A 26,484-nucleotide genomic window follows, 5' to 3' on the forward strand; every position below is an offset into this window, starting at 1 on the left:
GACATGGGTTGTGGTTCCACTATTGATCTACCATAATCTAACCTGGTAGAGTGTGCCACAAGAGTTAACAGAGTAGAAATATATGCAGAGCCAATCATTGTAGCATATTACCTCATTCACAGACTACGCGTCAACTCACAAAATATATAACATGCATCTAAGCTGGAGGGGGGATGACTCATTTTACAGATGGAGTACACTACAGAACTAAGATGAGTTGCAAGAAATGAGTCAAAACATACAGAGCAGCTGATCAGTCAAGAGTTGGAAATCAAGAAGCTACAAACCATAAGTCAACTTCACATATATGCATTTGGTGAAGGAATTATGCATGTACAAACACAGAGGCAGGCTTTCTGAATCTGCCCAAACTTTATATTTCATTGCCTGAATATTTCATTGGGGGCCTCACTTACTAACTGCCCCACCCCACCCCCTGCTCTTAGAGAAACACTAGCGCTCAGCTTCAATATTCCTGTAACAGCAAGGCAGCCAAGAGCAATTTAAAATGCAAACAAGTGATTTATTAGAGTAATAATGAGGAGGATCCATACAAACCAGGAGGGCAAAAGTTAATGCTTTTTAAACTGTCTGAAATGATCCCTCATCTGATATTGTCAGCTTTGCATAGTACTGGCCTCCCCTACCAGCTTTGGCCTCCAAGCCTTGATGACTTTGCAGAAAAGAACAATGCCACAATCCTACTCAGGGTTAAAGTTTCAAGCTTCCTTCAATTCCATAGCTGTCAACTTTCGGATCTGAAAATAAGGGATCAGCAGCCTCACCTGTCCCAGGGTCAGTCTACGGGATATCTAACAATCCGGGATAGGAGCGGGAAACGGCACTGGAATAAAGGAATTTCCCGCAAAAAAAAGGGACGGTTGACAGCTTTGCTTCAGTTCAGGCTTTACAGCTCTAACTGGAGAGTCCAAAGAGCAGCACACTTCCAGGAGCCAAAGTCTTCTACAGTCTAGGCTCTTCAACCTCCATTTGCTTCTCTCTAACTCTCCTATCCCAAAGGCACAGCTCCTGTGAAATGGGAAACATCTCAGCAATTCAGGCTGAAGAGAAAGAACTGACTCACACTTCTGCTATATTCCGCTTCCATTCTTTAGAAATAATAGCTACAATAGAAAATGCTCACACAAAGTGATTTTTTAAAGAAAAGTTTTTCCCCCTCCAACAACAACAAAAGTATGGTTTTCAAAAGAATCTCAGAGAAGAAGAAATCCAGAGGCAGAGAACAGAAGAAGCTTGTTCTGCCCAGTCATCGCCAAGAAGGGCAGACCTTTCCAAACTGAGCGTTCTCTGCTTCCTGAGTTTCCACCCTCTGTTTAGGCAAACTAGGAGAGCAGGAATTGCCTCAGCCAAAGCGCTTTTAGACCAGCTGCTGCTGTGTTAAGACTACTACTATTATTAGTAATAATGATATATGAATTGGACTGTGTATCTTTCGAGTAAAATAAAAATCTAAACTGAAATCTAAACAGCGTTTCCGTGTGCTGCACTGGTGCTGGCTCGCCAGAGCAGCTTCATCACGCTGGCCACGTGACCCGGAAGTGTCTCCGGACAGCGCTGGCCCCCGGCCTCTTAAGTGAGATGGGCGCACAACCCAAGAGTCGGACACGACTGGCCCGTACGGGCAGGGGTACCCTTACCTTTACCTTTAAAGTGAAATTTTATTTCTTAAATGTTTTTTGTTGTTTATTGAAATAAAAGGTTAAATACAGAGATCGAACACAATACGAACTAAATAGGCTGGGGCCCTCAGGTCCCCTTGGTGTCTGCTTCTGGGCTAGAACAAAACCCTCCACCCCGTTTTCACTCATCCAAATTCCAGAACGGTGCACCCCATAGGGGTCTACAACTCCCATCATCCCTAACCACTGGCTGTGCTTGCTGGGGCTGATGGGAGTTGTAGTGCAAAAAAAAAGATTTGGAGGGTCTCAGGTTGACTATCACTGGTCTATAGCCTTTATTCCCCACTCCTTTGCCGTCAGAATTTGCATGGTTTTAGAGAAATAAATAGTGAAGCCCATTCCATTAATTCCCAATGTCCATAAATTCAATCCCATTCCTCTCTAGTTGGCATGGTTAGCATGCATGGGCAAACCACTGTAAAGTGTGCCATGCCCATGCCCATGCCCATGCCTAATCCCTTTCCCTAAATAGCCTCCTTGACCATCCCAATAGAGAGCTGCATTTACTAACTGACCATATTAAACGTGCAAGAGAATCAAGAGTTGACACTTTCCCTGTACTGTAAACATACCCCGTTGCAGTTGGGAGACTGACTTTGACGAGAATCAAACAAAAAGGGGGGGGGATACAGAAAAAATACAAAAGACTATTATGCATTCCCCCCCACACACACACTATATAGAAAACTAGCATGTTCAGCCTAGTCATTTCAATGTACTGTTTTTGTACAAAGGAAGGTTAGTGTGTTTGTTTTCTATAGGAAGGATTCAAGTGTGCAGCCTCCCCACCCTTCCCCACAACCGGACATGCTTTACCACTTGGTTTCATAGAATCCTAGAATTGTAGAGTTGGAAGGAAGCCTGAGGATCATCTAGCTCAACCCCCTGCAATGCAGCTGTCCCATACAGGGATCAAACCCAGGCATTATCAGTTAGCTTTAACCAGCTGAGCTATCCCGGCTGTACATCACATTTCAAGAGGGTGCATCTTCTATACCTGACAACTTTTTAATTTTTAAAAAAATCAATGAAAGCCTCAAATACAAAAATTAACTCTGTGGTTATATTGCAAGGTTTTTTTGCTGAAACTATCCCTGACCCTCAGTATTTATATTGACCCTGGTCCTCTGCATTACTTCCCAAAGCATTTTGTTTTACCAGACCTCACCTACTACAAGGCATAAACAAGATATAAATTTCAGGGTCAGGCAAAACCCAAAACATTTCCAAATATAAGAAGAAGTGCAGATTCTGTTTCATGCAATAAGTGTTTTGGTCATTTTTCCTGCCAACACATAGAATCAGGGTTGCTTATCACGGAAAACTTTGATTTTGCCAGAAGCCCATTTCTCTCAGTAAATTAATCTATCAAAATATTTCCAAACAGACTAAGCACACATGATTTTTAAAAAAAGTTTTTCAGGGTAAAGTATGGTCTTAACTACATTGCACATTCAGAGTTAAAGTATTAAAACAGCCTTACAGACTGTGTTCTGGCCCCATGAAGTCTGTGCAAAAACAGACCATGCATTTTAAAAATCACCGAAAATACCAATGGAGGTGCAAAACATGTAATTTAGGAATATGCAGTTTGCAGCTGGAGCTGCACTGTTTCCCATTTGAGGCAAGGGAAGCAAGGGATTCTGAGAATTCCATCTCTCTCCTCGATCCACCAAATATGGTGCCTGGTACTACTGTTTCTTTACTCTGCACTGATACAGACTGCCTATGGGCATGCATGCATCTCCTGTGAACCATTTGCCCCTGAGATTGGTTCAACAGCATCCACATACACCAGATTCTCGGGACTGCTTCCTCCTTTATATAATAATTTGCTTTCGGCACATTGAGAATATGATAGTGTTTGAAAGGGAAAGGCATTTCTATAAACACATGGGGAAAATGCTGGGAGCCATGATATGCATGGAGACATCTGCTTAATATGGTGTAAAAGTAGCCATCAATGAGTGTGAATTGGAGGAGCTGGCATGTTACGCAATGTTAAAGGCAATTCAAAAGAAGAGTTCAAAAATGGCAAAGAAGGACAGCTTCATAAATTATTTTTCCCTGCTTGCATAGTAAAGATACCAGTCTTGCAGAGCTGGCCCTGGCTGACCATTAGGACATAAACTTGATGCAAGTGCTCATGCCTACAGAAACAATCAAACCCAATGCATCCCCCAAATTCACAGTTACCATTTTGAACCGGCTTAGTCTATATCCATTGCTACAGTCTGCAAATGAGAAAATATTGCCCATTCTGTGCTTCTGAAATAAAATACTACTTGAATGGACTACATGGAATTGGCGGAAATGACTGGCAGAATCCGAGACCAGGGAGAAGAGTCGGTGGAAGAAGATTGGAAGAAATTTAAAGACTATTTACAGAAATATTGCAAAATTAATGAATGTTAGAATGATGTCAGAATGAAGTTAAGTGGTTTAAGCAGCAATGTTATAAAGGTGTATGAAAAACGGATTATTAACAGGTGAGAACTCAAAGTTATATTATATTAAGTTAAAGGATTAAGATAAAAATAAAGAGGGAAAGAAATTGCTGAATTAACCAACTGAATTGGAATACAAAAAAGGGAGGTGAGAGGAGGTCAGGGAAGCAAGGTTATGAATATATGATATGGAAAGATTGATGTGTTTTCTTTTTAAATGTTTTTTTATCTTTTTTCTGTATTTTGTATTTTCTTTTTTTTAATTTCTGTTTTTGTCTTTCTTTTATTCTTTTTATTTATGTATTTTTTTTCCTTTGAAAACTTAATAAATATCATTAAAAAAAATACTACTTGAATGTATGCTTTTCAAACGATATTGCGAAGTCCAACAAATTAATCACTGTGTTGCTCTAGAATATTTTGCGAAGTATCTAAATCCACATTTTGCCCCATCCTAATTAAGCTGTATGCACCATTTAAAAGATGTTTTAGACTTCTCACTTTACATAAGCAGCCACATTTCCATAAAGCTTTAATCATGTGTGTGAGAGAGTGAGTTGCATAGGAAAATATGGAAGGAATTCAACGAAGCGCCATGTTGAACATTCTGTCCCCGCAAGCATTTCAATTTGCCAGATGGAACAATCCCCATTTCCTCCCCTGACTGCCCCTTCTCAGCTCATTGGGGGTGCTAGAGGGAGGGGAAAGGGGAAAGGGGAAAGCCCTGTTGCATAAATGGAAGTCCTTGCTCAGAGCTTCCAACGAGAAAGAACATTTTGGGAGTATCAAGGCTTCAGGCTGTCAAACATTCAGATTATTCTTAAATAAATGGACATTCATAAGTTAAGCACCCACATTATGTAGCAGCCAGAATCTCAGACTATGACCTGTGTTCAAATCTCCAGGCTGCCTTGAAGACTGCTGCGTGACCTTGAGCCAGGTATCATCTGTAGTTAAAGATCAAAGGGTAGCAGGAATAACCATGTATGCTGCCTTGAGCTTGTTGGATGAACAGATGGGTAAAAATGTAATGCCTAGTCTTTTCAAATTATAATACCAAGTATCTACAACAAAAATAATGGTCTTTTTCACAAGTAAGAGTGAAGGGTTTAGGGGGGGGGGGGACTGAGATAAATTTACCAGAGATTTCAGCCACATTTTAATAGGTCTGGAAGGAAAGAAGGAAATTATAGGACAAACCAGACATGGCATTAATTGTGTGAATGCACTTAACCTGCATACTTTTGTTAGGAAAATAGTAGCCATGGGGAAGCTTGTCCAGCCTTGAGATTGTGGACTGAGAGGGCTCAGATGTTTCTCTCTTTCATTCTGTCCCCATCACAGTCCTGACAAAAACCACATCTGAAGCTGCTATTTGCATTTCTATGGAAAGCTTCCATGGAAGCCAATGGTAACAGCCCTTAAAATGCAAATAGCAGCTGAGGATTAAATCTGTAAATTAAAATTTAAACCTCCTGCCACACGTGTGTGGGAGAAATATGATAGTAAACAGGCTGTGGAGCACTTCATCGCAGAGTGAAAACATTTGTGAACTTCTGCAGTTTCCTGGAAGATAGAAATTAGGAAATTATACCTTTTATCCCTGTATATTTTGGGTCTGCTGACCTTTCCCCATTTGTCTCTGTTGCTAAGAATAAACCACACGTATTTGTAAGAATAAAAAGGTTTACTTACATTAAATGAAGGCAGCTAATACTTCTAAGTAACACTGATGTAAAAATGCTGCTTAGAAGAAGAGTTTGGATTTGATATCCACTTTATCACTATCCTAAGGAGTCTCAAAGCGGCTAACATTCTCCTTTCTCTTCCTCCCCCACAACAAACACTCTGTGAGGTGAGTGAGGCTGAGAGACTTCAGAGAAGTGTGACCAGCACAAGGTCACCCACCAGCTGCTTGTGGAGGAGCGGAGACGCGAACCCAGTTCACCAGATTACGAGTCTACCACTCTTAACCACTACACCACACTGGCTCTCCTTAGTTACAAAATACAAAATTAGTTTCCAAAATGGAAACTCAGGCAGAGCCCAGGCAGGTACATCTGCTCACATCGCTGGCTTGAAGAGAAAGAGAGAGCACTTACGCAGGAAAGTAGTACATAGGATTATCTCCCTCGTTAGAAATACCCGCCAAAGTATTACGGAAGTAACCTCATACAGTCCCTTCTATATTGAATCAGGGACTCTATGTGTGTCAGCTCCTCAGGTGCCTGTCTGGCGATCATGCATTTGTGATTTTGACTGGAAATCCCACAGAAACAACTTAGGAAAGCACAGGAGAGGAGAAAGATGCATGACACTTATGGGGGAAATTATGAAAAGCAGGGGACATGGCAAACGAAGGTGAGGCATAGCTATTTAAAATCAGAGAAGGGATGCTGAGGCTGGCACTCACTTGCCCATTTTTCATGACCCTATTTATTATACATGCCCATTTGGTGAGCATCTTGCTGGTCATTAATAAGAATGACACCGCAGCTCAAAATATACATTTCCTCAGAATATACATTTATTGAAACTGCTGCATTAAACAACCATCTTTAAAAAGCCCTTTGAGATTGAACACACTTAACAGTACCCAACAGTCACACAGCTAAACATTGTGCAGAAAAGTGATTCAGATTTCTGGTTCCAATTATAGCTTTCTGTCTGGCTGCCCAGATGTGTTTGGATTTTTTTTAACCTCATTCTGGCCCACAGTCTCTGCTCATCCAAGCAGAGGGAAATCCCACAGAAGGTAACACTTGCACACACACACCTATTTATACCAGCAGAATAGCTGGTGCTCTCTCCTGTTTTGCCTTTTTTCAGAATTATTTAAATATATAAGGATAAAATCCAGCATGCAGACCAGCATCCTATTGCCAGATATTCCTCTGACAAGAGATGCACTGCAGTCAAACTATTAACAGGTGGAGGTGTGTGTGTGTGTGTGTGTGCAGGCATAAACATCCCTTAAAATCTAGGTGCTTAAGCTGTACTTAGTAGCTGCCTGTTACAGTGGGAACAAGTGGAAGAAGCTCAGAACACACAATGTGGTTTTTTTTTTTTGTACGTTACTATATTTGCTGTTGTTTTCTGATGTTATTGTTATGGCTTTGCTATGCTATGAAATCATTACTGTGTTAATATGGATTTGTTTTTGTAGTGTTTGTTTGAAATGCATCCCTGCTTCTTTGTTGTAAGCTGCTTTGAGCATGATCTTCTTCTGGAAAAGCAGCATACAAATGAAATGAAATTATTTCCTGGTCATTTGGTTTAATTCATTGGAAAGCACCATCAACTATCATTATCAGGTGCTCAGAAAAGTAAATTTGCTCATATTCTCTCATCAACAATAAATTGGTGCAATAGCTGAAACCCACTGTCTCCCCCACCCCCCACCGGCCTTTAATCGCTCAAAATAACCCTCAAACTGGGTTGAGCTAGATTAACTAAACATTTGCCGGGTCATTATTGTAATACATGGATCCAGTAAGCAAGGAACAAGATAACAGCTGGGCAATTTATATTGCTCTCAAAAACATCTAGGGTGGTTCACTATCAACATCTTGCCCTAAGTTTGTTTTTCAGGGAGTTGGTATCAGGAGCCCCTGATTTGCACTAATGAGGTGCCAGCTTCACAATGTATGAAAGTAATAATAAAGTAATAGTACTTAACATTTATATGGCAGTGTGGAGCGCTCTCAGCTCTTCGCATAAGCAGCTCATTATCTCACAAGGTAACATGTTTATAATCAACAGGGTTAGCAGGTCTCTCTGTGTGTGGCAAATGTTAAGCTGCTTTGGGAGCTGTGCTAAGAAGTGGCGGAGTCAACACTACAAAGGAAAAAAAGGATAATTAAGCAGGGAAATCTGAGGGAATCTTATCAGCCATGGGGATTTTATGGGCACAGTCTTTATCATCTGCATAAAGTTTCAAGTTTCTATTTTATCAGGCTGAACGATCAGGATACAAGTCTTATGTAATAATGTTCTCCCATGAAACCTTTTTAGCTAACTAGAAGCAAAAAAAGAGCATTTATTTGTCATAATAGATCATCCTTGTTTTTAAATCATAGGAGAGCATTAAATATAAAAAACAGGAAAAGATTTGTGCAAGCACAGGCTCTGTGCTTTAATCTGAATGTCTTTGAAATGTTACTTTTCTCTTTACAATCATCTACTTTCTCTCTTTTTATCTTACCATCAACCCTGCAAAGCTGGTTAAGCTGAGATTTGGCGGATGGTATCTGACTAAGCCAGAGGTGGAGAATCACAGCTAAATGTGGCCCTAGATGCCTTTGATGTGGCCCTTGAGACTCTTCCCAAGCCACACCAGTCTCCCACCTTGTTTCATACCCTCACCAACTGCTTTTCCTAGCTGGAATGTGCCACTGAACACTCTTAATGACTCTCCCTTTCCTTCATGGAGTGTGTTAGTCTGTGTCTAAACTAGTGTACCGCACAAAAGCAGAATTTCATTCATTTCACTTCCTACTTTTGCCTCTGCCCAGCGCAACCATATGGCCCCTCAAACATGGCCCAGAAGGGAATGAGGTCCATTCTATGACTCAGAGTAAATCAATGGACGCAAGTTATGTCCAAGTCCATTGATTTCAGTGACCTACTCAGAATATAACTTAGCAGGTAGTATAGATCAGAGGCACCGGCTTGGGCCCCAGACTGTAGGTGCCCAGCAGTGTGCACAATGTGACATCATCACATCACACACACACTGCGGCTGCACTCCTGCACGACTTAAGTGCTTCTGCAGCAGCAGTGGAACAGGACAGCGGAGTGTGGGTGCATGTCTGCAGCCGCAGTGGGTCCCAACAGAGGTCCCACAGCAGATACCCTGGCACTGGAGTAAGGCTGGAGGTAAGACAGAGGGCAGCAGCAGCAGTGGGTGCAGGCTGGGCACCCATAGTGAAAAATTTGTGGGTGTCCAGGGACCCCTGGAGTTGATGCCAGTGGTGAAAATAATGGGGCTACTCGGTGAACTACATGAGTCTATTTGAATAACTGTCTGTCTTCCCGTCCACAAGATCTGCTCTGCTATGCTACATGGTCTGGCTCACAGGCCTGGTTTTGCACCTGGGTAGCCTGGAGACAGCTGTGCAATGTGAGAACAAGAAAGACTCAGTATCATTATACAGGAGGGAGAAAGATAAAAAGAACTGGAGGGGAGGCAATGTCACATATTCTTTGTAAGAAGATGCATTGGGCAGAAGCTGCCAAATCTTTGACATGTATCTTTTTAAGAAACAAGCACTGTTGTGAATAATCCATGCCCTCCTAGTGAGAAGAGTAAAGGGATTTTTGAATACATCCATGTTAGACTAAATTCTCTTGAACTGTCAGCTTTTGACTGAAGCAGCTCTTAAAAGGCCATTGTTTTTATTTCTAAGGCAGGAGATCCATTTAATGCAAACGAAGATTTAACCTTTCATTTCCAGGAGGGGCATTCTTTAATCATCAAAATAGGACAACGCAGTGCCTGGTGGGGGCAGTCAGGTAAGATATACTGGAAAGGAAAGTAGCAGGTCTCTGCATCAAAGTAATGACACAGCCTCCAGGTATTTCTGGCTCTAACTGAGGCCCCATCTGCACTATATATTTAAAGCAGTATCATACCACTTTAAACAATCATAGTTTCCCCCCAAGAATCCTGGTCAACTGCAGGTTTTCTTTTGCCTGGTATTATCAAGTGCAGGTGGCTGTAGCTATTAGGTTCTCATGAACATGACCAGGAGAGCTTTAAACTAAATCCTGAGGGGGTGGGAGACAACATTACAGGTGACAGGGGATCGCCTGATACAGTCATACCTCAGATTACATACGCTTCAGGTTACATACACTTCAGGTTACAGACTCTGCTAACCCAGAAATAGTACCTCAGGTTAAGAACTTTGCTTCAGGATGAGAACAGAAATCGTGCTCCAGCGGCGTGGCAGCAGCAGGAGGCCCCATTAGTGAAAGTAGTGCTTCAGGTTTAGACCAGTTTCAGGTTAAGAATGGACCTCTGGAACGAATTAAGTACTTAACCCGAGGTACACTGTACTAGGGCTAATAACTTCATTGATGCACCAGAAACTCGGGTGGTGCTAAATAAACTTATTTTTTTTTAAAAAAAACAACCCTTGCACAGTAAAGTGCGGCACTGGTGAGATTCCTGCCCACCCGCCCTCTTCAGGCACTCAATAAATCTATGAAATTTGTATTGTCGGCCTGTGTCCTGAGAGCCCTTTTGAGTTCCTAGCAATGCCCCTGGCACATGGTGTGAAAGCCAGAGGGCTGTCACTGACACCCCTCAGTTACCTTCCTGCAGTCCTGCAAAGAAGAATCCTGTTATTTCTCTGAGGCACTGAACAGACGGCAGCTGCTCACAGAGAAAAAAATAAGCAGGGAACTCAAAGGTGGAATACAACTAAGGAAATGATAGCATTGCAGAAAAAATCACTACCTCACAAAGGGTAAAAAGCATGTGCATACAGTAAAAACAGCAATCTGTTTGGAACGGTAGCAGTTTGAGGACTGATGCCAACATTTCACAAACTAGATGTTTTACTTGCCTGCTGAGGTAATTATGATTTTGTCTAAATGAGTTACTATAGTGAGCGCTTAGAGGGAATGAAAGTACAGAGAGGATATGAGCATATACTTGGTGTAATATGCAGAAAAGTTACAAGAGGCCATAAGGCATTCTGGTAGCTTCAACAACTTTGGACAGAAAATTACCTCCTGCATGGCTTAGGAGCTAAACAGGTTTGTGATCACCATGGCAATAGGGCACAATGGAAAAGTCATTGAAGAAGCAAATACCTCCATTTTATCCAGAGGCTTTACTGTGTGACACTAAGATATGAGCTACGATTGCCTTAGAACATTCCGTCCAGATGGTGTCCACCTGTTTGATGCAGGAAATTATTCCATCCCATTCTCAGATGAAAAGCTAGTGGGAATATGATGCATTCAGAGCACACAACAAGAAAAGTTACGACTTGACAGCAATAACAGGATATTTTCCTCCAAAGGATAATGTATGCCAGCAAAAGTCTGAACTTCTGTTGAATAGCTGCTCTGTTTTGTCAGCTTGCGCTTATGTAATCAAGATGCTGGGAAGGTAGCAGGTTCAGTATACCTGGTGGATCAAAATGTGGAGGCCAGCTAGCCTGAAGACTTGATTCTGGAAACAGGCCAGCTTCGTTTTTAAGCAGGTGCCTCTACAGTCGTGTTGGGATATGGACTGTATCTGAAGGGTCTATAACAAAACAGACTGGTTTCCCAACTGATATTTGCCTAGTGCAGTAGCCCCACTGAGTGTGGCTGTCATTTGTCTTCTGTCTTGTGTGTTTTGTAGAAGAGCAAAGCAGGTTTTCTACAAGAAAGTTCCTGAATGTTGGTCTTAATTTTTTTTTTAAGGAAGCTATTTACCATCAGGTGTCAAGGAGATAAACAACTATGCAACTTTTAGAAGACACCTGAAGGCAACCCTGTATAGGGAAGTGCTAAATGTTTGATATCTCACTGTGTTTTTATATTTTGTTGGAAGCCGCCCAGAGTGACTGAGGCAACCCTGTCAGATGGTGGGGTACAAATAATAAAATTAATAACAATAACAACCATCACAATAATACCAGCTCACCAAGCAGCATCTGGTGAGATGGAACGGAGCTGTCCTCCCAAAACCTGCATCATTGCAGCTTCCCTGGACACAGATGGGGCAGGCCAGGGTGTCAAGGTTGTGGCTGTACGGATGTACCTGCAGAACCAATCCAGCACTCATGCCAGTGCATCCATGCTGCCCTGCCTAGTCCTGCCCTACCCAGGTAAGCTGCAAGATTGCTGGTGTTGGGAGAGCAATTGCCTCTGCTGAGTGCTGGCCTGGGACCGGAACCTGTGGTGGTCTGTGTCAGAACTCTACTTCTAGAGGAGCCTCTGGTGGCACAGTGAGTTAATGCGTCTGGATGTTAACCTGAAGGTTGGTGGTTCAAGCCTACCCAGGGATGGCTCTGGGCAGGATGGCACTTAGGGTCCCTTCTGACTCTACAATTCTATGAACTCACAGGCAAAGAAAGAATGTTGCATGATAATAGCCACCATTCATAATCTGCAGACATACCAGACTCCAAAACATACCCCTGACTGCTTGTTTTATATAAAATAGAGCTGGCATCCTTCAAACCTAAGCTTCCCTTTTTTTGTGCCGCCACCAGCTGGCCCACCCACTGCAGCAAAGAGGAGCAAAGCCTATCACCCTCAAGCATCACAAAGAGATCTAACCAGAATGCTACATTATGATGAAATCTGAACTTTGGTTGTGTTCTCCATTAGTATTTGACTAGTATGTCAGCTGCTTGAAACATTTTAAAAAATAAGAATGGAAAGAAAAGGTGCATAGTGCCATCAAGAAACAAACAAATAATAGCACACACATATACATTAAGAGGCATAAAGGCAGACAATTAAGAGTTATATTCCAGGATTTTCTCTGCAGCCGTAAGAACAAGGTGACAAAGTGTGCATCATCATCACCACCACCACAAAAAAAGACACAGATTGCATATGTTGACTTATACATATAGATGTAAAATCAGAAATAATAGATGTAAATTCAGAAATAATGGCCATAATTTAAATAGAAGCTGGTGCTTCTGCTGCTAAATTGAGAAGAGGCCACGGGTCTTTGGGTGGAGCCCTTCTTGCCCATAGAAGTCAGTTGCCCCAAGGCAGAAGAAAGTGGCACATTGCCTCAGAAGCCCTGTGGTCTCTATTTCTGGTGCCATGTAATAAGTTTGGGTTCAACATCTTGACACAAGACTTGGCTTAGTGACTTCATTAATTAGCAAGCTCTATTTTGTGGTTCACCTCAAGGACCAAAATGCCTTGGGCCAGCTCTGCCGCCCCCTCACACCAGGGATCATCTCTAAACTCCTAAATTCATGGGAAAGGGACTGCCTCTACTACAATCACTACACCAGTGGTATGTCTGTTCAATCCTTCTGTGGCTGGGCTGCCCTTCTTTATCATAGCATGGACTTAGACCAGTGGTGTCCAAACTTTTCAAAGAGGGCGAGATTTAATGAAGTGAAGGGCCGTGAGGGCCAACCAAAGGGCCAACCACAGTTGTTGACCTTTTTTTAGGGTTGAAGTTGTTGAGCACTTCTTATGACTGAAGTTGTCGGAGTTTTTTTTAGGATTTACCCCAGAAAAAGGGCCACAGGGGCCTGATTAAACCAACCGGCTGGCCAGATTAGGCCCCTGAAATGGATTTTGGACATGCCTGTCTTAGACCATGCTGCTCTTCAAGTACAGGACTTTTTCGAGCAAAGGACTGTCCTTTGTAAAGTAGAACACGTGCCCACCCTCCAGGAAGATCTAAGTTGTTTTGTTTGTCTATTTTTCGTCCTTCTCAGTATTCTAGGAGCCACTGGTGATCACATAACTGAGGCTGTGACCCCATTTAAAATGACAAACAGCCGTTTAGAAAGCAATGAAATGCAGTTTTTTGCAAACCGTGTCTACATGTTTCCCATTGTCTAGTTTAATTTGCTACAACACCAAAGAGGTGGTGCCCTTTTTCATACTAACACAACAGAACTAAAAAGAAAACCTGCCTCCTCTTCTTCATCTTTTTTACCATGAATAAATGCCATGAAAGATGTAATGCGGTACAAGGCAAACTTCAGCTTAATGCAAATGTGAGCTGCCGGGTTGTAATAATACGGCCTTGAAGTGTGTGCGCTGACTATGAAGATGCTGAAAATTCACCGATGCAGACAAAACGAATGGAATCATTTGTAGTGCACATCTATTAAACCACGATGAGAACATGACTAGCCTAGGATAATATCCTATTATCCTCCTGACCACAATTTTGCCGTACGCAATGCAAGATAGCAAGGCCGAAAAGCAAAATTAAACAAACAAGATAGCAGAAGATGCTTGACATTTCTGAGGAAGACAGTGCAGACAGAAACTGTTGCCTGGTCTTCATCAAGAGCTTTCATACACTTTAGAAAGGGTGCATAATGTATCTTTATTTTCACAGTCTCTATTTAAAATGCATATATATATATATATATATATATATATATATATACACACACACACACACACACACACATACCCAATGCTTTTCTTGCAACCAAAGACTCACGTTAGCCATGTATGCTGTTACTTATATGTACATCCAAACCCAGTTCTAGTGACATAGAATTATTCATGACTAGTTGCACCATAATGTAGACAGGGACTGTGCACTTTTATTCACCCAAATACACCTCAAATTGAAAGAAATGTAGTACAAATAAACAAGATGTTTGATTTATATTAATGTTTTGTGATCCAATAAAAATGTTATCTAAATTGGACATGCTCCCCTCACTCACCCACCCACCCACAATTAATGGCAAAACCTATGAAATATGCAATATTAGATTTGAGGTCACTACTTATAAGGTGGGAGAAGTCAAAAGCAAGAGTCACATTGCTTGAACTGCCAAGGAAAAATATTCCTAAGAATTCTCTGCATTGCTGTTTATCTTACAATGCTGACTGCATTTGCAGCGCTTGAAGCTTGTGTCCAACAGCAGGCACTCCCATGGCCTTTCTCAGGCATAGGCAAACTCGGCCCTCGAGATGTTTTGGGACTACAACTCCCATCATCCCTGACCACTGGTCCTGTTAGCTAGAGATGATGGGAGTTGTAGTCCCAAAACATCTGGAGGGCCAAGTCTGCCTATGCCTGGCCTTTCTGATGTGTTGCAAACTCTCAAGTAACAATCCTCACTTCCTTCGTATGGCCAGTTGCACATTCAAATGGCTCCTCTTCCACTGCCAGCATCATGCAGGCAGGAATCTGGGTGCATGTTTACAGGAGAAAGAAAAGGTTGTGGAGGGTGCAGAATCAAGTGGTCACCCAGCTATTCTGGAACACAACATCCTAAGTGGTAGTTCCACTAACACAAGGACTTCTAGCTGTACAACAGATCTTTCCCTCCCACTCCTCTCCACATATGCCCCCATGTTGCCCCCAAACCTACTCCAGAGGGTTGGGGAAAACATCAAAACAGATTTGTTGGATATTTTCCAATCAAGTTCAGAAAGGTCTCATCAAAGCAGCCCAACGATATCCATTTGTGAAAACATCACGTCTCCAGTGGCAAAGAGAAAAAGGAATTATTCAAGAGTGAAAGGAAGAAACACGGGGTTTCCTACCATTCATTCCAAGCTTCTGGCAATGGAAAGTTTAAAGTCTTTGGTAGACTTAATGTTTTGCATGCAGTAGGTTCTATGTTCGATCCTAGCCATCTGTCATTTTCTTTAATTTAAAAAAACAACCAGTAAGCAGCTGGTAACCAGTGAAAGATCCTCTTTATTGCCTCAGTGTCCAAAGAGTTGCTGCTGAAGAAGACTGAGCTAACCAAACAAGCCTGACCTGGTATAAGGCAGATTCTTCCAAGGTCTCTATGGATAACTGCAAACATAGCTCCCCTGATGACCTTGGCTAATAGCCCCTGCTATTCCCACCTACCTACCTACCTATGCTGTTCAGAAATTCATCTAGTCTTCGCTTCCTTCCCTTCCCTTTTGACCTTTCCGTTGTGGTGTCTCTCTTCGCCCTGGGAAGATGCATGCAAGCGCAGCGCACATGCAAAGGGCTTTGTTAGGTCACTGGGCACACAGGCCTCAAGCAGTCGCAGTCAGAGCACAAGCTCCTTCCTCGATATTAATGACTGGCTGGAAGGCACTGATGGTCATTAACTCACCAAGATGTGCCTTGTACTGCGGTCACTACTATTAAGGAAGCTTAAATAGCACTACTGCTGTACCAGGCATTCCTAGGCAAATTAGCATCTGGGAAAGCAGCCAGGGAATTGGCTTTCCTCAAATATCTTTTAGGGATTATTTTAGAGTGTGTTTTTTCCTATTTTTATAAAAAGGAGCTCGCTTGGTCTCACTTGCCACCTTTGTACAGAAATACTGTCTGCCACAGCTAGGAAGCTGCCTGGAAGTCAGACTATTGGTTTATATAGCTCAGTATCAGGGGTGCAAACTTGAATAAAACATTGGGGGGGGGTAAGCCCCACCTCCATAATTGATCACATGACATGGTGCAAGCACACCATTTGAGTGGCAAAGCCCATAAACTTTGGGGGGACCTGGCTCCCTTATTGGACCCCCTTGCTCCTAGGTGTTGGCTCCTATGTTCTGTACTGTCTACGATCATGAGCTGGCAACACACTCTGAGGAAGTGGAGGAGGATCCCGGCGAGGGGCCTAGCCACAACTGGTACATACCAGGACAAGCTGAATATAGGGAAGGGGAGGTTGGGGACTTAGGAGATACTCACGGGGCACTGGACAACATCAAGGGAGCTGCAGGCAGTTCACAGGAGCTAGGAGAAAGAGACACATCACCAGAACCAGAGGTGCCCCCGTCTCCAAGGACACAGCAGGCTCTGAGGCACTGGAAACAGCAAGAGGTGCACTCCTTCAGGAGACTGAGGCAGGCAAGGGAACACAGAAGCAGGTGGAGATCAAGGGACTCTTTAGGTGTGGGAGAAGGTTGTGGTCACTCAGCTAGATTAGGCTCAGGGCAGGTGAGGATCACATGCTTCGTCAAGGGGAGAGGTACAGCTGCTCAGCTGAAGCAAACTCAGGCGCATCAATCAAGTTTAGGAAGGATGAAAGGGAAGCAAGGCCTTTTTTTTCTGTTGATGGACCACAGCTTGGCTGCTTTGGGAACTGTGACTTCAGAACTAACCCCAGGCGTTCCATTGCTCATTGTATTAGACCAGGACTGCTATTTTGCCATTTGGATTGTCTGACTACTCTCTAGTATTACCTGCGGGACTGTGTGCATTCTCAGGACTTATCTCTGGGTATGCCTGGGTTCAGGATATCTGCATCCTGAGTAGCCGTGGATTTCTAGGGGTTCAGACAGGGAGTCTCTCCCAGTGGTACCTGGAAATGCTGGGAGATGAACCTGGGACCTTCTGCATGCAAGGCAAATGCTCTACCACTGAGCTACAGCCCTTAGGCCAGTCTTTGCTTCTCAGCCAATATGTATGTGCTCATGAAAGGCAGCCCTAAACATCTAAGAACACATACCAGGGAGTCTCCTGACTGGCTGCTAGTATCCATATGTCTAGGCCCATATGTCACATTTTCACCTGCTACGTGTTTGCTGCAGGGAGATTAAGTTAGACTGCAAAGACAGCTGCCAGGTAAGTTGTGAGGCAGATACGATGGTGGCATTGTGACATTAAGAGTATCAGGTTCAAATTAGATGTTACACCGAATGTATTTCAAACACACATTCAACAGACCCCACAAGAGGACAGCTTTGGAAAGCAACTTACAGTACTCTTAATTCAGCCAGTTGGAATGTGCTTTGTTTGTTTTGAAATTATCTGTCAATGTCTTATCAGTCTTCTATTCCATAAATGAGTGAGACGGCATCTTTTAACCCTCTAGCTTGGGAAGAATTTCCTCCCCTCCCCAGCCCTCCTATCATGCTGTGAGTTTGCAGGCTAGTATTGAACAAAAGATTCTTGCATTGCCGGGAGTTGGGCTAGATGACCCTTGTAGTCCCTCAAAACTTTACAATCCTATGATTCTAACCAGTGATTTTTCTGGGGGGGGGGACAGGGGTACGCATACCCCTAAACATTTTGTGAATCTAAGTTTGGCCTCATTCAGGGGCAGTATTTCAATATGAGTAGGAAAATGCGAGTGCCTCTAAACATTTTTTTTTTTAAAGCACTGATTCTAACCATCACAATCATTTTTTTTTAAATCTAGTTTTGATCTCAGTCACAGCAAGAATGATTTCCCACAAATAATAACTGGAGGGTACAAGCCTGGCTCCAGATTTTGGGATGGGGCTAGGGGCTGGGCAGGTTGCCCTTGATGGATGCCCCACCCCTGCCCCCAGCACCTGTTCCAGCACCCAATGGCACTTGGGCCATCCAGCAGTGACTCTGCTGCAGCTGCAAGCCTCCCCTACCCTCTTGTGCTCGTAAGTGAGTGAGATGACTAGGCAGCAGAGCTGCTATTAGGCAAGAACAAGCCCACTTACATGAAGTGAAGGCTCACAGCTGCAGGGTACCCAAAGGGCAGAGAGCACTAGGACTGTCCAGACAAAGTGTCGCCCCTGATGGGACCTGCTAGGGCACGTGAGCCCTAAAAAATGCCCCTGTATGCTAGGCACTGACACCAGGCACAAATACAGATGACCTTACACTTTCCCATTCTCATCTCAACAAAACCTAACTGTCTGAGACCAGTAACAGAAACACATTTCCAGCAAACACATTTTTCAGTCAAGTCATGGCTCCCAAATTACCCATTTACCTTGTGAACCTCCCTGAGGCCTGCAGCTATAGGGCGGTATACAACTTTATTAAATAATAATAATTTCCAATGTTTAGATTGGTCAGATATCAGCATCTGATCAGGGCAGTTTGGGCATTTAAGCCGTTTCCTCCGATTATAAACATCTCACAGTGAGAGGCTAGAACATAATTGTAAAACTAAAGTTTGTTAGAATGTCCTACTGCACTAACTTCTTCTCTCCTGCATTAATAACAACCACCCAACACAAATACAGCAAGAGACTCAGATGTGCTTCTAAGAGTCTACTGTAATAATTACACAGCATTTGAGCTCAATAGGACTTACTTCTGAGTAAGCATATTACAGATTTTGCTGACAGAACCAGATACCAAGCCCAAGGTATGACATTTAAAAACCTAAGACCAATTCAAAAAAGCAGGACGATGCAGAACTAAGAGCAGAAGCCTTCAGAACAACCAACATGCAAATCCTCACTGCTGAAATAAAATGACCATGACCAAACTCACTAATTAAAAAGTCTGAAATTCATATACAGATTTTTGCCTAGCTTTACATTACATTGCAAGAAGTTGAATTGATTTCAATGGAATCACTTTTAAGCAAATGGCTTTCAGAGCTACAACCTTAATCAACTTTACTTTTGTCTCTCAGTACTGCCATAGGTAAGGTCCAAATCCAACACACATTTTAAAGATGGCCAATTCGGTTGGGAATTGTCAAACTATCTCTGAATTATTCCAATTCACATTTAGCATTCTCCCTCAGCCAACAAAGCGAGATGAGCGCCGCAACCCCAGAGTCATCCGCAACTGGACCTAACGATCAGGGGTCTCTTTACCTTTAGGGATCGAATTATGTATCCATTCATTTATTTGCTACTAGTTTCTCACTGGTGGAAGCAGGTAAGATGGTAATGTTGTGGTTTTGAATTAATTCACAAGGGCTGCCATTTCTCATGCAATCATAGAGCCTGAAGGGACCTCCCACAGCCATGTATTCCAAATGCCTACCGAGGCAGGAAATAGTCTTATGTGATCATCCAGCTGCTGCTTTAAAATGTATGGCATGGAGAGGGGTTATCATGGAGAATCCTGATGTGGGACAAGAGGAAGAGCTTTGTGATTTTTTTCATCCCATTATTATACAACAGGCCAGTTTCAAAACTGCATTAGAAATGGGACAAGGTGACCTTTGGCAAATACTCCCTAGTTGCAAAGACAAAGCCTAAGAATATTGCTACAAAGCAAGAGATAGGTAAATCCAGGTGTCTGACACTGCAAATCTATTATGGTATTTCAATTCATCCTTGCGTGAATCTAAAATCCCATAGAGCTTAAAACTTCCTCAGGGAAATTGGGAAATTGCCACAAGGGAGGACAGCAGAGAAGAATTTGCTAGCTCCACACACCCCTCTGTCCACATTTTCATCACCCTCCATGAGCTGGAAGGGGACTCTCAACAGCAAGGAACCTCTTGTATCCATGGAGGCTCCTCACCCATTCTGGTACCCTGGAAAGTCAGGTTCTAAAATGCATAAGGAGCCTCTGCAACACAAGAGGCTCCCCAGCACAGTCAGCCACCTTCCAACTCATGGAAGGCGATGGAAACCAGGGTGGCAGAGGAGCTAACATGCTTGTCCCTGCTCCTCCGTCTCACACAGCAACGTCTCTCTTCCCATAACACCTGAAGATGGCTACAGCTGCCACAGAAGCTTTAAGGGAAGCACGTACATAAAGTATTAGCAGGAAGGAAGTCTCCTGAATAGTTAAGTCCGCAATGTGCAATGGCTGGGAATGGAGATCTCTGGGAAATTCCAGGCAGGCTTTGCAGTGGCAGATTTTATTAGCCACACCCTCTCACTTCCCTCCTTGTGGATTTGGCGGGATCTTACAGTGACTGCAAACAGCTTTGGAGAGGAGCATGCAAGTAACCAGGTGGCTATTTTCACAACCTGTGAGTCCTATCTGAGGAACAAGTTCAGCAAGTAGGCAGCCAACTAGCTTTTAACTGACATTACTAAGAAGAAACTAAACATATTTCCAAATAATTGTGGTTTAGGCTCTGGCGTTCTTTCACCATTAGAGGAACACCATGGGAAGTGATTTTCCACGGTTTCATCCCCCTGCACTCTTGTAACGTTTAAAGCAGTAATATGGTGTCCTGAGCGAGAACAAAATGATCCCTCCACCCCCAAAAAATATTTCTTATTTTCACAATAATTCCTTTTGGCACTTGATTACACGTACCTGTATAAAGATAAGTGGTTATTATTATTATTATTATTATTATTATTATTATTATTATTAGCACCTCCTTGACTCAGCACCCAGTACAGGAGAACAGCCTGGCCCAAGCCTAGGCACACAGCATCTGTGGCAGCCAAGTTACTTTGGTACCTGAGGCGCATAAAGGACCCATTTTCAGGTGTCTTGTGGGGCTGTATGCTGCCTGTAAACCATGGATTAGACACCCTTAGTCAAAATCTATCCTAGATCTTCTGCTTGGAGTTATAGGATTGGAATTGCCCAAAAAAGATGTTAGATTGTTTTTGTATGCCACTACAGTGGCAAGACTTTTACTGGCTAAAAATTGGAAATCACAAGAAATACCAACAGTAGAAGAATGGCAGGTGAAGATGTTAGACTTTTTGGAGCTAGCCGACCTGACTGGAAGAATCCGCGATCAGAAAGAAGAGGAGTACCAAGAAGAGTGGAAGAAATTTAAAGATTATTTAGCTAAATATTGTAACATACGATAAGTAGAAATTATTTGAAAGTACCAAATGGGCCTAGGACTAGAGTAAGAATTAATTGTAAAATACTATGGATTTGGATAATTATGAAAAGAGAAGAACATTGTAAACTAAAGGTGTTAATTTGATTAGAAAGAGGATATTGGAAAGCTGTTAAAAAGTGTTTCAATGAAATTCAGTAAGGAGGGATTCGAGGAAGTCAGTTAATAATGAAATTTAAATTTGGCTTTAAAGTATTAAGTATTTATATGTTTTTTTGTTGTTTTCTTTTTTAGTACTGTAATGTTGTTTTTTTCTCTTTATTTGTGTGTCCTATTTGTTATAAATTTGGAAAATTAATAAAAAAAAATTGGGGGGGGGGAATCTATCCTAGATCAAGGATAGCCCAGACTGAATGTGGCTGCAACAATTTCAACCCTTTAATATATATTTTTAAAGGAGACATAAAAACTATGCTATCATTTCATGCATAAGGAAAGAGAAAGCTGTTTTCAAGTTGCATACAATCAGTGGGATTCAACTAAGTTTTGCATGAAACGAGGCACACTTGTGCAATGGAACTTCCTCCTCCCGTGCCCCCTAAATCTGCTCTGGAGAATTGGGGAACAGGTTATGGTGTACACAGGGGGAGAAGAGGACAGAAAAGTCTTGTTGCATGAGAGACTTTGTTCTGCACACAAATACCTCACTTAGCGCTATTTTGAATTCCACTCAATCATCCGTACCATATATCTATATTACATATTACTCAGTATTACATCTCTTTTTTATTTTATGAATTACATACCGGTATATGTAATTTTTAAATGTGCATACCTGTACATCAGGAGTGCTCAACCTGTGACCCCAAATGTTGTTGAACTACAACTCCCATCAGTTCCAGCTAATGGGATGAGGGAAGGCACAGGTGAGCCACCCAGGCATGTACAGAATGCTGTGTCTGGCTGCATGTGCTCCATAACTGTGGATCTTTACAAGTTGGTGGCATCAGCTTTGCTATGGAATCTATGTCTGAGGAGCCAGAAAAACACTTGCCATATCCAGACCATCATCTGAATAACAAAAAGTGGCTCAAGTGCATTCTAGGATATAGAAAGAAAAGCATACCTTTCTCTTTTGCCGCCGCCACCGCCCCCCGGCTTTTGCGCTGAAAACACCACTGATTAGGCGTTCGTATACTACTGGTTCATAATTCCATCATGAAGGAGGTTAAATGGTTAGGAGGATAAACTTGCCCAATAGACCTTGTCTTACTGGAGAGCCCAAGTCGATTAGGGTGACCTCCACCCAGCAATGCCAAGAGTTTTCTGCCATGGGATGCAGAAATGGTGCAGGAGTTGAAATGGTATCAAACGTTTTATCTGCTAAATGCCTTGTGGCCCAAGCTGCTAATAAGAGTACAGGAACACACACCCATCCACAACACCCACAAAAGTTAACAACCACATCTCCACCCCATGCCCCTTTCTTTTTAATCAGATTCTGAACAAAACTCAGGCAGCACAGGAAGGTCATGATCTAGGCTTAAATCCATTTATCATATAAATAGTACCAGCTGTACATTAGGAAGCCTCTTTTCTCTCTCAAACAACATAAACAAGATGATACTGGATGTAATTAGAAGTTCATTCCCCAAAGTTAAACTAAGCAAACTTTGCTCTGCGTAACAATTGAGTTTTTAAAAATATAGCTTAAGACACACAGTTTGGCCTTGCCACATTGGCTAAGGAATGGAAAACTGGAATTTACTTCTGACTGTATATGTAAAAATAAACAGCTCCTCAAATACATAGAATCACCATATAAGGTACATAAGCATAGGAAGTCCATAAAACCAGTTCCTTCTGGATTTCCCATGACTGAGTAGACAGATAGGAGAACTGTCGTGAGGAAGACACCTTCCAAAAGAATAAAGACCTGACCCCAACCTCTGAACAAATTTCATTTCCAAATACAAAAAAACCCAATCAATTTATCACAGAGCCTGTCTTTCAGCCTTATTATCTTGTCTTTTAAACACACACACTTCCATGGCCGCTGCTAAATTGAAAATGGCAGAGAATATTGCAAATATGGAAAATGTGCAGATGACGGCATCAGGTCACTGTTTTAGATGTGCTGAGAAGCTTCAGGAGGGCTATCTAGAGTTTCCTGTTGATAATTAGTGATTTGTCACAGCAGTTACGTGTCAGTTCAGAGTGAACTGGCTCCTCCGCTACCTATAAAAGTGAGCTTTCTGCTTCATCACACCCTAGTTCATGTCAGGGAACATTTCCTTTATTTGATTTCACAATTAATATAACAACTCAGGTGTGATTTATTTTTGTATTTTTTGGAAGGCAGAAGATCCACACCTTCCACATAAGAAAGAAAGAAAGTCATTCATCCTCTTAGCTACATAAACAACAAAGCATCTTACCAGCCCATCACAATTGCTTATCGCCACAGAAGCATTAGGCAAGTCGGTGATATCCCCAACATAGAAGCAATTCCCATGGAGAGGTTCAACGTAAGTGAGGTTGGAATCCTCCTGCCATTCAACAGTTGCCCCAGGAGCCACCAGCCTAGAGTTTGGTCTCAGTCTAAAGTGAAATTCTCTTCCAAAAACAGTGACATTGTAAAAAATTGGCTCGCTTGCAGCTTTGTGCAGAGAAGCCCCTGTGTCCCTTCGAAAGCGCCTCTTTGCTGCTCCCGATACGACATTGGAGAGGAACCTGCCCTCCGAGTCTGTGCTAGTTGGGATGACAAGACTGTATTCTTCTAGATCTCCCAGAAGGTAATCTAGGGAGAGAGAAAGAGAGAGCATGTGTAAATAATGAGTAATAATTAATGTCACGCTGAGTTTCCCCTCCTTGAGATCACTGCGCTGCATCGCACCATTGCCTGAAGCGGGCATCCCTTCCCTTTCTTAATGTGTCAGGCACCATCAATGTTCATTCAACTACGGGGTTAACACGGAGCAGAGGGAATTTCAGAGAACAGGGCGAGGCAGGCACCCGGCATCATCTCTCCAGCTGTTTTAGCAACACAGCCCATCTTGCAGACATCCACATTCAGAGATGGTCAGGCATCAAGGATGCTCCCACCCTTCACTTGGGGAAGACACGTCTCCCAAAAAGAGATCAGCACAGTCCCTCTCGAGCAATTCCGTTTTTCAGCTAGGGCTGCCAAGAGAGAGAGATGCCCTGAGTGAGGCTTTCCAAAGGCAGAAAGTTTACTGTCACATCAACTTTAAAACTTTGACATGCTTAATTTCCTCCCCAATCCCGATGTGGCTGACAAGTGAACGAAGCTTAAAAGCTTGTGGTTAGCAGTCACAATGGAAAGGGTTATTAGTCACAATGGAAAGGGTAAATAAATAATTATTATTTATTTATTTAAAAAAAAAATCCATGTCAACCGCTTGACCCAATTCCCCCTCTCCCACTTTAATTCAAACAACAGCAGGGAAGAAAACTTAAGGCTCTGCCAGGTGTTTTATTCCGCACATGGAATTCCAAGAATTGACACGCTCAGCTCGGATCTTGCCACATGCGCCCGACTGTAAACAGAGTTCATTCGAGGTTCCCACTTCAGCGGGAAACTCTCCCCGTCCCGCGCCCCTCTCTCAAGAGATCTAGCGCGATCCAACAAGCGATTTCTTCCCCCACCCCACCCTGCTCTCTCTCGTTTGCCCCCCGATCCCACCCCGCGCCCCACGGGACAGCACGCCAAAAGTAGCCAGCCCCACGTGGCGGCGCGAAGAACCCCCTCCGAGCCCTTCGGTCCGCGTGGCGCAGAGAAGTCTGGCTGGCGGAAAGGGGGGGAAAGTGCTTCGCCGGCGAAGTTGAGCAAGAGCGAGAGAGCACCCCAGCCGGGGAGACCGGGGCCAGGAGGTGGCGGCGGCGGCTCCCTCCGGGGCTGGGCCCCCGCAGCACTTACCTCCCTGCCCGGGACTCTGCGGGGCCCCCGGGGCCAGAAGGAGCGCCCACGAGCAGCAGCAGCAGTAGGCGGCGGCGGCGAGGAGCGCAGCGATCCCGCCCGGAGGACCCATCGCAGGCGTCGCGCAGCCTGGGGAGGCTGCCGAAAGTGCCCTGCAGGGGGCTCCGGCCACATTGGAGGGCAGCCGGCGCCGCCCTCTTGCCCGCGGCGGGGAACCCTCAGCCCCGCCGGCGCTCGCCCTGGCGCATCCGCCCTCCTCCTGCTCCTCTCCAGCGCTCGCTGAGCGGCCGCTCTCCCCGCCGAAGGCAGCAGAGACACCAGCAGGCGGCTGGCTGGGAAGCGCGCGGCGTGCGGGAGGGAAGTCCGCCTGATTGACAGAGGCGCTGCTGCCGCCGCCGCCTTCGCCGCTGCCGCTTCTGCTGCACAGCCCAGCCTCGCCTGGCCTGGCTCCGGGGAGGCGGTGGTGGCGACGTCGGCGTCGGGCGCAGCAGCTCTGCCCTTTGCTTGGAGCCTCGTGGCTCCCGGCGCCCGCTGGGACCAAAGTCTGCAGCCGCTTCCCGTTACGGGACACTTTTCTCCGCCACGGCTTAGAGGCGGTTCCTGCGGGATCCTGACCATTCCCCGCCCAAGCCAACAAAACCCTGGCTCTGCTGCTCGGAGGAGAGAACGCACAGGAGGGATTGCACCAAAAAAAAGGGAGAGAGAAACACACCTAGGAATCTATGAAGTTGTTCGGGAGCGGCTGCTGTTGAAAGGAAGCTCATGATCTAGCATCCCCCCCCCCCGCTTTCCTGGGATCTATAGTCTGTTTGGAACGGGTGTGCCTGATTTCCCCCAAACTCAGAGATGTGTTTGCTCTCATGACCACCCCCACAGAATAAAACTTTGGCAATCTTGTGGTGTTGGGGCTTCTTCCTCCCCACCCCACCCACTGCCCCCAAGAACCCCTCTTATGTTCTGTGGATCGTGGTGATAACCTCAAGTTATTAGATTCCCCTGGGCTTTGCATCTGACTGCACGTTGCACCAAACATTCTGGGACCCCTAAGATCTTGGTTTTGGAGATCCCAGCCTACAGCAGGGAAAACCCTACCACCTCCTGAAGGTTTATCAGCTCACCCCCTATATTTCATAACTTAATAGTGTTTCCTTGTTCTGCATGGAGAATCCGCCTGCCCTATCCTAGTTTCACACACAACCAAACTTTCTACAGTGATCTTTCCTACACTTTACTTAGAGGAGCAGGTCCTGCAGAATTCAGTGGGGCAGTTCTCGGTAAACACATCATAGGACTGGAAGAAT

At 43.8% G+C, this 26,484-nt stretch overlaps 1 protein-coding gene across 1 annotated transcript in view; it reads right to left on the reverse strand.

Moving 5' to 3' along the window:
- Nucleotides 1-25,750, reverse strand: part of ADAMTS2 (ADAM metallopeptidase with thrombospondin type 1 motif 2) — a 220,160-nt gene extending 194,410 nt beyond the window's left edge. Inside the window, exons 1-2 of the mRNA XM_053376966.1 lie at nucleotides 25,184-25,750; nucleotides 23,682-24,043 (exon numbers count right to left, since the gene is read on the reverse strand). Of these exons, the coding sequence (XP_053232941.1) occupies nucleotides 23,682-24,043; nucleotides 25,184-25,295 (474 nt within the window). The 5' untranslated portion in view covers nucleotides 25,296-25,750. The remainder of the gene's footprint in view (nucleotides 1-23,681; nucleotides 24,044-25,183) is intronic.
- Between the last annotated feature and the right edge of the window lie 734 nt (nucleotides 25,751-26,484).

This window comes from Podarcis raffonei, chromosome 2 (genome assembly GCF_027172205.1).
Source record: "Podarcis raffonei isolate rPodRaf1 chromosome 2, rPodRaf1.pri, whole genome shotgun sequence".
NCBI classification, from domain to species: domain Eukaryota; kingdom Metazoa; phylum Chordata; class Lepidosauria; order Squamata; family Lacertidae; genus Podarcis; species Podarcis raffonei.